This window comes from Glycine soja, chromosome 11 (assembly GCF_004193775.1).
Source record: "Glycine soja cultivar W05 chromosome 11, ASM419377v2, whole genome shotgun sequence".
NCBI classification, from domain to species: domain Eukaryota; kingdom Viridiplantae; phylum Streptophyta; class Magnoliopsida; order Fabales; family Fabaceae; genus Glycine; species Glycine soja.
In genome coordinates, this window is record NC_041012.1 from 25,263,352 (window position 1) to 25,277,160 (window position 13,809).

A 13,809-nucleotide genomic window follows, 5' to 3' on the forward strand; every position below is an offset into this window, starting at 1 on the left:
ACCCTCTAGGGTCATGAGTTTTGGTGGTAGTTACTATGCATTAGTAATTGTTGATGACTATTCTAGGTATTACCTTATCCAATTACTCGACTTAAGTGGTTCAGTTCATTAATTTTGAATTAAATTGTTAACATGATGACTAACATGTTTTTATTGGTTTGGGATTGCTTTTAAATGATTGATTGTTTTCTTTGAACTTTCCAAGTTTTTAAATTACCTTTAACAAATCTAAATGTTTGATGATGCTTGTGATCTATATCCTTCAATCCTTGTGTGATTCTTGTTTGATATGTTTGAATTACTTGATTGATTGCTTCGACCTTCCACCACCATCTTCATAGGTTTAGATTATTATTATTATATTTTATTTTAAGCCGTGTATTTGGCTATATTTTATGACATTATTCTCTGAACATTGGTTATGTTTACATATTTGGTACTTAGTTAACTAAGACTAAACTTGGTGATTTTATTTGCACTTAGTTGTTTACGTTGTGTTTAAACTTGGTTATTTTGATGATATATGACTAATGTTATGTGTTTAAACTTTGTGTTATTCAAAGTTATGCTTTATGTATGTTTTAAAATTGTTTATGTATGATTTTATTTTACGCACTTTGGCTTTTTGATGTTGCCAAAGGGGGAGAGAAAATGGGTATTTTAGAAATCAAGATATTATATTTTCAAAGCTTTAAAATTAAGCATGAATTCAAAAAGAAAGGGGGAGAAAGAAATGAGTGAATGGTAGAACAAAACTTGCATGTATTCTCTTGATTTCAGGATTGTCATCATCAAAAAGGGGGAGATTGTGGAAGCAAAGCTTTCCAAGTTTATTTTGATGATGCCAAAGACTCAAGTCAAGAATCAAGAGTCAAGCAAGTTTCAAGAACCAAAGAATCAAGAGTCAAGCAAGTTTCAAGAAACAAGATCAAGATTCAAGAATCAAGAGAAGACTCAATCAAGATAAGTATTAAAAGAATTTTTCAAAAACTATTGAATAGCACAATTTTGTTCAAAAGAATTTTTCAAAAGAAAAATTTTACCAAAGAGTTTTACTCTCTGGTAATCGATTACCAGAAGGTAGTAATCGATTACTAGTAGCCAACATTGTTTTCAAACTGATTTACAAAGCTGTAATTGATTATCATAATCATGTAATCAATTACCAATGTCTTAAAACGTTAGATTTCAAATTTCAAGAGTCACAACTTGTGATAAAACATTTTCAAATCATTTCAAACTTGTGTAATCGATTACACAATACTTGTAATCGATTACCAGTGTTTCTAAACGTTTTGATTTTCAAATTTAAACATGAAGAGTCACATCTGTTGATGTGTAATCGATTACACTATGATGGTAATCAATTACCAATGACTTACTTTAAAAAATAAATTACCAAAAGTCACAATTCTTAAAGTGACTAGTTTTTTGTAGATTTTTTAAGAGTCACAACTTTTAAGTGACTAGTTTTCAAAAAGAGTCATAACTTTTAAGTGACTAGTTTTCACAAAAGTCACAACTCTTGAAGTGACTAGTTTTGAAGAAATTGCCAAAAGTCACAACTTTTAACTTGAGTCACCAAATGACCATAAATATGTGACCATGGCATGAATTTCAAAGAATGCATAACAGATTTCTTTCATTCATTTCTCTTCATCTTTCTAAAAGTTTTTGTTCAATACTTTCTTTTTCAAGAAAAGTTCATTGACCAAAAACTTGTGTTGTTCTTCGTCTTCATTCCTTCTCTCTTGTCAAAAGATTCAAAGGACTAACCGCCTGAGAATTCTTGTGTTTCTTCCTTCTCCCTCTTGCCAAAAGATTCAAAGGACTAACCACCTGAGAATTTTTTTTATTCTTCCTCTTCCCTTTAAACAAAAGATTTCAAAGGACTAACCGCCTGAGATATCTTTTGTTTCCCCTTACAAAGATTCAAGGGACTAACCGCCTAAGAATTCTTTGTCTTAACACATTAGAGGGTACATCTACTTGGGTTGTTATGCTGAGCACAAGAGAGGGTATATCTCTTGTGGATCAATTCAAGTAGAGGGTACATCCACTTGGTTGTTCAAAGAGAACAAGGGAGGGTACATCCCTTGTGGATCTTTGCTTTTAAAGGATTTTACAAGGTTATTGTAAATCTCAAGAATCGGTGGTTGCTTGGGGACTGGATGTAGGCACGGGTTGTTGCCGAACCAATATAAATCTTGTATTTGTCTTCTTCTTCCCTACACTCTTTACTTTTCCACTGTGTACTTTTATTTTCGCTTTACTTTTGTCTAAGTTATTGTTTTTGTTCTTTACTTCCTCAAAACTTAGTAGTAAAGCCTAAATGAATCTAGTAACATTAAGAAGGATAAATTTTTAATTAGTCAAGACACGTTCATAATTAATTCAACCCCCATCCCCTCTTCTTAATTATTCTAAGGCCACTTGATCCAACAACCCTTTCACGGCAAGGTTGGGCTTCGATTGCACAAATAATATGGCTGAATACGAGGCATGCACCCTCGAGATCCAAGCAACAATTGACTTCAACATCAAATTGCTCAAAGTATACGGACATTCTGCCTTGGTGATCCATCAATTGAAGGGAGAATGAGAGTCTAGGGATCACAAATTGATACCCTATCAGGCATACATCAAGAAACTGACTGAGTTCTTCGATGATATCTCCTTCCACCACATTCCTAGAGAGAAGAATCATATGGACGATGCACTTACCATTCTGGCCTCCATGTTTCAGTTGACTCCGCATGGAGACTTGTCGTACATCGAGTTTAGATGTCGCGGCAAGCCCGGGCATTGTTGCTTGATAGAAGAGGAGCAGGATGGTAGACCTTGGTACTTTGATATCAAGCGTTACATCGAAGACAAGGAGTACCCAAAGGAGGCTTCCGACAATGACAAGAGAACGTTGCGAAGATTAGCAGTCAGTTTCTTCCTGAGTAGTGGTGTCCTATACAAGTGAAACAATGAAATGGTTTTGCTCCGATGTGTGGACGCTAAGGAAGTCGAGCGGATGCTCGTGGAGGTGCATGAGGGGTCCTTCGGGATGCATGCCAATGGGCATGCCATGGCCAGGAAGATTCTAAGGGCGGGCTATTACTAGCTCACCATGGAAAACGATTGTTGCATCCATGTGAGAAAATGCCACAAGTTCCAAGCATTCGCGGACAATGTCAATGCTCCGCCCATGCCTTTGAACGTATTGGCTGCGCCCTGGCCCTTCTCTATGTGGGTAATAAATGTGATCAAAGCCATTGAACCCAAGGCGTCAAACAAAGATCGCTTCATCTTGGTCGCCATTGACAACTTCACCAAATGGGTTGAACCGGTCTCGTATGCCAGCGTGACGAGGAGATAATCTGTCAATATGGGTTGCCCAAGAAGATTATCACGGACAATGCCACCAACCTGAACAACAAGATGATGAAGGAAATGTGTGAGGATTTCAAAATCCAACACCATAATTCCACGCCTTACAGGCCCAAGATGAATGGTGCAGTTAAGGCGGCAAAAAAGAACAACAAGAAGATCATTCAGAAAATGATGGTGTCGTACAAGGATTGGCACGAGATGCTCCCATTCTCGCTACATGGTTATCATACCTCTGTACGCACATCAACTGGGGCAACCCCATTTTCGTTGGTGTACAGAATGGAAGTCGTACTGCCATTTGAAGTAAAGGTCCCCTCTTTAAGGATATTGGTAGAGTTTGGATTGAGAGAGTCGGAGTGGGCCCAAGCGCGTTTTGATCAGCTCAATCTTATACAAGGTAAGAGATTGGCAGCCATGAGCCATGGGTGTTTGTATCAAAGATGGGTAAAGAACATTTTCAACAAGAAGGTACGCCCGCGCAAGTTCAACAAAGGGGACCTTGTCTTGAAGAAAGTATCCCAAGTCTGAAATGACAATAGGGGGCCAGTGGATTCCTTTTGATGGAGATGCCCTTAGTCAGTTTCTAGGGCACCCATTGATCTTGGGAGAGGGCCAGCAGTGCGAGTATAGCTAGAGGAGGAGTCAGGCCTTAGGCTTTGATGAAGAGGCTATCGCCCAATTGCTATGCGTACTAGGGTAGGACTTTGCCCGGACTGCCGTAGGGAGACGGGTGCGGATCATGCGCATCAACATGACCACCCTCACACAAATCTGGATGACATTGCTTCTTAGCAACATCCTACCCAGCGACCACAACTCTGACCTCCCCCTGCCGAAGTGTCATCTGGTTTGCGCCATCCTACCATAGGTGAGTGTACATGTGGCTCGGCTGATCTCTGATGCTATTTACCAGTTTGCAGGGATCGTGCCTACGAGACACCCAGTGGACCTGGAAAAGTCCAACAGGGCCCTGGGATTTCCTGCACTGATTACAAGCCTCTGTCAGTTCTATGGAGTGCCCGTCACCCCTACCAAGCTCATCTGGCCTCCTATTAACAGGGCCTTCATCCAAAAGTATTGTACACCCAGGCAGGCGCAGGGCCAAGCACCACAGCAGCCTAAGGATGGTCAGCAGCAAGCAGTGGAGGATGCACCACCACCACTTCCAAAGTCCACCTCTGCTCACCTGCGGAGGTTGGAACGTTGTATACGACATGTGGCTGACCAGCAGGTGGCCAACCATAGGGGTCAGATGCGGCTGAATGAGAGTTTTTATCAGTACACTCTACGTCAGTAGGGCCAGGATTACAGCCCTTATGCATGGCCCACTCCTGAGCAGTTTGAGGCTGCAGTAGCATGACCTAGAGATTGGCCTGATTTCTCCACAGGGGCTTCTATAGAGGGAGATGGAGCTCAGGAGGATGATGACATCGCTAACATGTTGGACTTCCTCCTGTGAGGAGGCAGAGCTGTACGGCCGGGTCACCATATTTGTGATTTGTCTTTATTTGACATTATTGCTTTCGATTATTTTTTTTATTTCCATTGTGATAGAACTGAACTTGACATTATTGCTCTCGATTATTTAAGTTATTTCCATTGTGATAGAACTGAGCTTGAAATTATTGTTTTCAGTTATTTTTGTTATTTCCGTTGTGAAACAATTGAACTTACCATTATTGCTTTCAGTTATATGTTATCTCATTGTGAGTAATTTTACCACTTCAAGCATATTGTCGTGTTTACTTTGTGATGGTTTTTCCGAAACACTTTTTTACTCTTTTCGATAAACTGTAATCTCGGATAACAACTATTGATGGAAGCTTGCTGGTGGAGCTTCTATGGAGGCTGGATCTTTGAGCTTCAATGAGGTCCTTTAATGGTGATTTTCCACCATGGAGATGCAGCGGAAGACAAAGGAGAAGAGGTAAGAGGCGGCGCCATCCACTAGAGAATAAGCCATGGAAGAAGGAGCTTCACCACCAAGATGAGCCTTGGATAAGAAGCTTGGAGAGGATGCTTCAATGGAGGAAAAGAAAGAGGAAGAGAAAGAGAGAGGGGCGAGCACGAAATTGAAGGAAGAAAAAGGGAGAGAAGTTGAACTTTGAGTTGTGTCTCACAAGACTCTTATTCATCAAAGTTACCACAAGTGTTACACATGCTTCTATTTATAGACTAGGTAGCTTCCTTGAGAAGCTTTCTTGAGAAAACTTCCTTGAGAAGCTTCTTTGAGAAAACTTCCTTGAGAAGCTAGAGCTTAGCTACACACACCCCTCTCATAACTAAGCTCACCTCCTTGAGAAGCTTCTTTAAGAAGATTCCTAAAGAAGCTAGAGCTTAGCTACACATACCTCTCTAATAGCTAAGCTCACCTCCTTGAGATGAGAAGCTAGAGCTTAGCTACACACCCTCTATAATAGCTAAGCTCACCCCCATGACAAAAAAAACATGAAAATACAAAAAAAAAGTCCTTACTACAAAGACTACTCAAAATGCCCCAAAATACAAGGCTAAAACCCTATACTATTAGAATGGCCAAAATACAAGGCCCAAACGAAGAAAAAACCTATTCTAATATTTACAAAGATAAGCGGGTCATGCTTAGCCCATGGGCTTGAAATCTACCCTAAGGCTCATGAGAACCTTAGGGCCTTCCCTTGGATCTCTAGCCCAATCTACTTGGAGTCTTCTACCCAATGCCCTTGCGGGATAGGATTGCATCATTCCCTCCACCTTGGAAAGGATTTGACCTCAAATCCCGAGGTTCTTCATACTCTGGGCTCCTTCCCTCAACACCTGTAAAAAGAACAAAAACATATGTATTAGTGGTGTTTGGTATGTTGAAGTAAGATGAGGTCTGAAAACCCATTTCCTGAGCATCTTCCCATGAAAGAACATGGTTTCTCACCAACTCAATGAGTGGTGCTACAAGTATAGAAAAATATGGGACAAACCTTTTGTAAAAGTTTGTTAAGTCATGGAAGCCCCAAATTTTTCTTATACTTGGTGGAGTGGGCCAATCAGGAATGACCTTTATTCTCTTAGGGTTCATGGGAACCCCTTGATCACTATTTGAAAAATTAAGAAAAGTAACGCAATAAAACATACCTTTTTCTGTATTTTCATATTGATTATTCCTACCAAAAAGTATGACAAACCTAAGGTGTCCCATATGAGTACCTAAGTTTGTATTGAAACTAAAAATAAGAACAAACCTACCTAATGGGTCCCTATGTACACACACCATGAAGATGTTAGGTGTACGAGTGATTTTACAAAAGAGGGTTGCACCACTCAAAACATTCATCATACCAGCTATTTTAGGAACTTGGTGCGTAATAATACCTATTTTGGGCACCAACAAAGCACAAGGATTTAAGCTCTTGCGAACCAAACCCTCATCCAACAACTTCTTTATTTGAGGAATAAACTCAAGCCTAAGAGGTGTGGCAATGCTAGCAAGTGCCTTTTTACAAAAGAGAAAATTTGAAGGTTGTCTAAAAGGGAAAGTTTCTTTAATGTTTGTCTTTATTGTAAAATGACTTTCCTTCTTAGCTAAACTCTTGGAGGAGACACTTACCTCCTTACACTTCTCTTTAACCACTAATGGTTGTCCTTCTTCTTGGGGGTAGATTTCTTCATTAGATTCTTCCCCTTTTGCTTCTTCACTTTCACTAGAGGAAGGTGAAGTAGTAGCCTCATCTTGGCTACTATAAATGTCTTGGCCCCTCATAATCATGGTTTTTGTGGTGGGGCATTGAGAAGTAATGTGTCCTCTTCCAAGACATTTAAAGCACTTTATAGAGCTAGTTTTCTCTTGCATACTAACCTTAGGGGCTTGCTTTTCTATTGTCTTCCCCTTATCATCTTTGGGCTTAGAAGGTGTTACCCCTAAGATGCCTTGACCTTGGTCTTTCTTTCGATAAGAGTGAGAGCCATAAGATTTTGAAGTGGACTTCTTTTTAAGTTGTTGCTCTACCCTTATTTCCCAATCTAAGTTAGCCTCTACATTGTCCTTCCCATCGAAGTATGAGAGTTTAATGTTAGCCTCTTGAGGCTTTCTTTCCTTTTCTCTTCTATGGGAGTGAGGTCTAAGATGTGACCTATGCCTTCCTTCGTAATAGTCACGAAGTTCTTCACTTAGGCTTTTGCAAGAGTTATGACTACTATAGGAGGCATGTTTTTCTCTTTTCATTTCTTTCATTATTTTTCTTCTTTCTTCCTCTCTTATTTTCTTTCTTTCATCTTGACTTATTTCTTCCACTCTTTTTTTTCCTTTTTCTTTTCTCTCTTGTTTTTCTTTCCATAACTTGAGGGAACTCAACTCATCTAAGATTCTAGATAAAGGGTCTTTATGACTAGTACCCTTGCCATTAACACTAGATGAATGATGACTCATGTTGGTTCCTAAGTTGTGGTTCTTTCTTGTTGGAGGTTTGAAAACAAAAGGTAAAAGAAACTATGGTTGAAACTAGCCAATTAAACACTAAAAGAGGTGTGAAAGATAAGGTAAAAAAAACTAATTGGTAAAAGGAAAGCTATCTAGGCTGTTTGACAATGGAAGGTAAAGGAAATAAGCTATGAAAGTAAGCAAGAAATGTAAACTAGGCGAATCCTAAGAGTGTTTGGATGACCACATTCAAGGTTCCCAACAAAACACTCACTATCCTAAGGAAAAATTGCCTAAAATTATTACACACAAATGGAAGTTTGGTAACCTGTTGGAGGCTTCCAACACACTTCCAATGAAAGGCCTTTTTGTTACAAAACTTGAAAGCAATGAAGGTAAGTAAATTGCAAATTACAAAATTACAAAACGGTCCTCAATTTTGGTGGTTGTTCTCTCTTTGGTGATTCACTCAATTTGGAGTGCTTCTTAGTCCAATAGCTCTTAAGGTGGTTGGCCCCTTGCTTCTTGACTCAAATTCTTCAAGGGATGGCACCAATCCTCCTTCCAATTCCCTATATGACAACCCACAAACAAGGAAACAAAGAGACAAGAAATAACCAAAGACCAAAAAAAAAATGAAATGAAAGGTAAACCAATGGAGTTTTAACAAGACAATTTTTCAAGGATTATTCAACAATTAAAGCAATGAAAAGGACATAGAAGCAAGCTAGGACTCAAAGAGAAACTTAGAATGGCTCTAGAGTAGAGTAAAAAAAACTGAAAAAAAGAATCAACAAACCTCTAGCTTTGGCACTTGTCTTCTCACTAATTTTCAATTGAAATTTCCAATTATAGAATAAATTTTGAGCGAAAACAACAAGCACACTTCCCTTTCACCTTTTTTTTTCTGGATACTGATTTTCCTGCCAACTTGTGTGATTTTTCGTATTTTTTCCTTTTATCCAAATCACTTGTTTCTTTTTTTATAACTTTTTTTCAGATGTCTATAAAATTCAGTAAAAATTTCAGCTCAAAATTCGAAGTAACCAATTCTTAGTAATTTTTACAAGTTTGTATGTCCAAGCTGCCAGCACCAGCGATTTGTTTCTTTAAGCATGGTATATTGATTGCCTTGGGCTTACTTTCAACCTTCCTATGTATGTTGAACTCACTAGGATTGTTTACCACAGTTTTAGGAGTTCAATATTCACTTAGGATCAACATTTCAGCCAGCAATTCAATCACCAAAACTCAAATTCACAATAGACACAATCATAAGGAAACCTAAAAGTTCAAGAAAAGGTTCACAATCAAATACTCTCTAAGAATTTTGCATGAACATGTTAAGGACTAATTAACATGAAAGATTTGACTCAAATCAACTAATAGGCTAAAAGAATTTCATACACTCATGAACAAATGAGTTAGACAAAGAAACAAGAAAAATAAAATTCAGCACAACATAAGAAATCTTATGTGACAAGTTTCATGACTAGACATGACTTCTATGACAAAACTACAATAGGTGAACAAGTCACTCTAGATTTTTGAGGTTTTCTTCTACTTTAATATTTTTGTAAGAATTTTATGGTTTAGGTTTCAGCCACAAAAAATAACAAGACAAAACTCAAAGGAACCTAAACTCAACACAATTCATGGTTCAAGAACAAGAACAAGAAATTTGAACCATAGAAAATCAAATCTTGCTTCTATAGCAAGTTTAATTGGTGGAAACTCTAAAGAATCATGTTAACAACATTTAGCACAAGACATGTGAGGAGATACATGGAGAAAAAATGAAGAAACAACAATGGAAGAGAAGGTAAAGCAAAAAAATTAATGGAGGTTTAAGGAGCACCTACTTGAAGCTCTTGTGCTCTGATTACCACTTGATGGAAGCTTTCTGGTGGAGCTTCTATGGAGGCTGGATCTTTGAGCTTCAATGAGGTCCTTTAATGGTGATTTTCCACCATGGAGATGCAGCGGAAGACAAAGGAGAAGAGGTAAGAGGCGGTGCCATCCACTAGGGAATAAGCCATGGAAGAAGGAGCTTCACCACCAAGATGAGCCTTGGATAAGAAGCTTGGAGAGGATGCTTCAATGGAGGAAAAGAAAGAGGGAGAGAAAGAGAGAGGGGGGAGCACGAAATTGAAGGAAGAAAAAGGGAGAGAAGTTGAACTTTGAGTTGTGTCTCACAAGACTCTTATTCATCAAAGTTACCACAAGTGTTACACATGCTTCTATTTATAGACTAGGTAGCTTCCTTGAGAAGCTTTCTTGAGAAAACTTCCTTGATAAGCTTCTTTGAGAAAACTTCCTTGAGAAGCTAGAGCTTAGCTACACACACCCCTCTCATAACTAAGCTCACCTCCTTGAGAAGCTTCTTTAAGAAGATTCCTAAAGAAGCTAGAGCTTAGCTACACATACCTCTCTAATAGCTAAGCTCACCTCCTTGAGATGAGAAGCTAGAGCTTAGCTACACACCCTCTATAATAGCTAAGCTCACCCCCATGACAAAAAAAACATAAAAATACAAAAAAAAAGTCCTTACTACAAAGACTACTCAAAATGCCCCGAAATACAAGGCTAAAACCCTATACTATTAGAATGGCCAAAATACAAGGCCCAAACGAAGAAAAAACCTATTCTAATATTTACAAAGATAAGCGGGTCATGCTTAGCCCATGGGCTCGAAATCTACCCTAAGGCTCATGAGAACCTTAGGGCCTTCCCTTGGATCTCTAGCCCAATCTACTTGGAGTCTTCTACCCAATGCCCTTGCGGGATAGGATTGCATCAACTATGCCCGAGTTGCAAATTGTTTCTAATCTTTTTGCTTGAGGAAATTGATTGAAAGAAATAGCTAAAAAGAAAAAGAAAAAAATTAATTGACTAAAACGCCAAGACGTTTTTGGGAAGAAATGATTGCCAATTTTTCTTTGAAAAATTCGCCGGTCAGGACACAAAAGGATTTTGAAAAAAAATGTGTGTACACCTAAAGGGTGAATGCCGTGAAAGTTTTCCCGAATGTCTAAATGGACTCGGATGTATGCATAACTTGATAAAGGAGCATCTTTTGGAAACACTGGATTAATTTAAATAGGGAAAATGAACCCTATTAGTCGTCTTATACGACTAACTTTTGTATAAATTTTTTTTCCAAAACTTGTATAGTTCCCCAATTTATAGTTATTTTCATAGGAGTTTGTAAATAAATCTTGTTTTATTGTTAAAGTTGTCTTTAGATTATTTTCAATTGGAATTAATGATAAAATATGTGCAAATTTCAGGTTAAAAGAGGCCAATTCTTGAAGTGTTGAAAATGGAAGCTGGGCTCAGCTCACCATGAGGGCTAAGCGCAACCATCATGCTAAGCACAACTTCAGCGCGCTTAGTGTGATAGAGAATCTAGTAGATCACCCATTTCAAGGCCGTGTGCTAAGTGCGAGATCTTCTCGCTAAGCACAGCGGGCATCTTCAGCCAGGCTTAGCGCATGAAGGCGCTAAGCCCGAACCCACTAACTCGTGCTAAGCGCGAGGGTGGCGCTAAGCGCAACGTCACGATTTCATAGCCTATTTAAAGCCTGTTTTGTGCAGAATTAAGGTAATCCATTAGACCTAGCAAAGAATCATCAGAGCAGAGCCTGTGCATAGTGCAAAAATCAAGGAAGAAGCTCTAAAGACAACAAGAGGAGTAGCTTTGCAGAGAAACTTAGTTTCTTCAATTGAGGAGAGATTATTGAGTTGTAGAGTGGTTGTGAGGTGCTGAGAAGAGGAGGAGGGATCCCCCTTCTTTTGTAAGGAACAATTATTCTGCACTCTAACTCTTTATTTTATTAGGGTTTTTCTGTAATGGCTGGCTAAGCACCCTTGTTGGGGATTTCTAAGGAACAGCTGATGTAATTATTTTCATATCTAATTTATTGTGTTTATGTGTTCAATGCTTCTTTCCATGCTTAATTTTTGCATGCTCTTGGTCTGATCACCCATTTGTGTGTTTAGTTAAATGACTTTATCATTGGGAAATGTATTGTTATCTGAGAACTTGTTAGAAGCAGGCCTTAAGCTTAATCTTACAAGAGGAATTTGTGGATTAAGTTTAGGTTTTCTATTATGTTGTTACGATAATGCTGTTTGAATTGAGCCTAGTCTTACAAGAGGGATCTGCAGACGAAGCTTAGTTTGAATTAGGCTAAACTTCTGAGGGCTGACTAATCTGAGCCTAGTCTTACAAGAGGGATCTACGGACGAAGCTTAGGTGACATTAGTCTAAACCTACGAGGGTTGTTTAAAGTAAGCCTAGTCCAACAAGAGGGATTTGAGGATGAAGCTTGGGCTAATTCAGTCTAAGTAGGGATCGTGGTTTAGTATCTTAGGCTACGACATAGAACACAAAAGCATGATTGATTAGAGAAATATCCTTATATACATTAGCTTGTTAATTAGAAAGACCTAACGTTTTTACCTACTGTTTTCAATTTTATTTACTTGCATTTACTATTTTCAGCATAGGATTAGTTTACTTTTATCTTTAATCATCAATTATCAATGTTTGTTCTGTCAATGCATCAATTCTGAATATAATTCTATGTAAGACTAGTTCCCTGAGTTCAATACTCAGATTCATCCGTTTTAATTTTAAATACTTAATGATATGGTGCGCTTTTCGACAAACCGGGATTCCCTTGAACATATTCCTTGGAAGGAAAAGAATTTGCACAAAAATCAACTGTAGGGGAATCCTAACGAACCCTAAGCCTTAGTGTTACATGGCCACAAACTTGATGCTTGAGTGTCCACATGGGTGCATGCATGATTAGTTTTGCATAAATTTCTAAATCATCATTGTTATATGCGTGTCATGGAAATAATGTGGGGCATTCCCTTATCCCTGAACCACTAACTAAACAAATATCCTAACATACATCATGTTCCGCCCTCCACGAGCCTTTTTGAGTCAAGACCTCAATCATTCGGCCATAAAACTTGACCTAGGATAGGAATGCTTACTCTAACACTTGGAAGAAAGAACGAAAGGGTATCCCAAAAAGAAGCTTCTTTTACCGTTGGGTTATAAATGTGCTTCAAAAGAAAAAAAAATCCACCAATCAAAGATTGGAGGAAAGCCAAAGAAAAATAGAAAAAGAAAGAAAGAAAAAAATACAGAAAGGTTCTTTGGACCAAACAATGTCTAAGCAATATGCGGAATTGTCAAAAGCAAAACGAAAAGAAAAAACAACCATGATTTGGGATGTGTGAAGCAATCACCTTCTTGGTTACCAACCAAATCTTGGTGCCCGCATTTATTCCTGATGTGTCATTATTTTCTCCTATTTCTTACCCCTTTCTGTCACCATTTTAATTACTGATTAGCCTTAATTGTCAAATTAATTATGTAGTTTTATCATTTGGTCCTAGTTGACTAATTTTGTCTTTTAATTTAATTTCAGGAGAATTATAAGCAATTGGGTTTGGATCCGGGATTGGGCTGAATCGGCTTGGACTTGAAGAGAGCAGACAATTTTATTTGTCATCCAGTTTTATTTTATTTCATTTTTTGGCTGTATTTTTGTAATTGGGCCACCAGACCTTATTGGACCCAAAAATCAGATTTGTAAGCTTTGGGGCCTAGTGACCTTTAGTGAGCCCAGCTGCTAGGGTTTTAAGGGTGGTCCGGTTACTGTTCATGAGAGGGGAGATTGTAGGGTTTCATTTTTTTCAGTTTTTCATGTTACTGTTCACGCGCATGGTATTGTTCACGTAGCAACTCCATTTTCATTTTCTGCTTCAAATTCCAGTTTCATTTTCTGCTTTTAATTCCAGTTTCGTTTTCATTTCTGTCTTCTAATTTCATTTCTTTTTCTGCCTTTGATTTCCTTTTCTTTTTTGCAGTTAATGGAAGGCTGAATCTCTAGTGTTGTTTTCTCTTGAGGATTAAGCATAGTTGTCTTTGAGGTTTTGTTATTAATATTAAATTCTGATCAGTTTTTCCCCTTCACCAATTATTTTGTATTTGTTGCTGATATTAATCCATGCAT

The 13,809-nt window shown here is 38.3% G+C and overlaps 1 protein-coding gene across 1 annotated transcript; it reads left to right on the forward strand.

Moving 5' to 3' along the window:
• The first annotated feature begins 2,485 nt into the window (after window positions 1-2,485).
• LOC114373106 lies at window positions 2,486-2,971 on the forward strand. The gene is made up of 2 exons (XM_028330647.1): window positions 2,486-2,554; window positions 2,636-2,971. The coding sequence occupies exons 1-2, from the start codon at window positions 2,486-2,488 to the stop codon at window positions 2,969-2,971; spliced, it is 405 nt and encodes a 134-aa protein (XP_028186448.1).
• The last annotated feature ends 10,838 nt before the right edge of the window (window positions 2,972-13,809 follow it).

Excerpts from the sequence above, each read along its gene's own strand:
- LOC114373106 (XM_028330647.1), top strand. The coding sequence starts at position 2,486 with ATGGCTGAATACGAGGCATGCACCCTCGAGATCCAAGCAACAATTGAC. Across the intron at positions 2,555-2,635 it reads TCAACATCAAATTGCTCAAA|GCATACATCAAGAAACTGAC; the intron begins GTATACGGACAT and ends ATACCCTATCAG.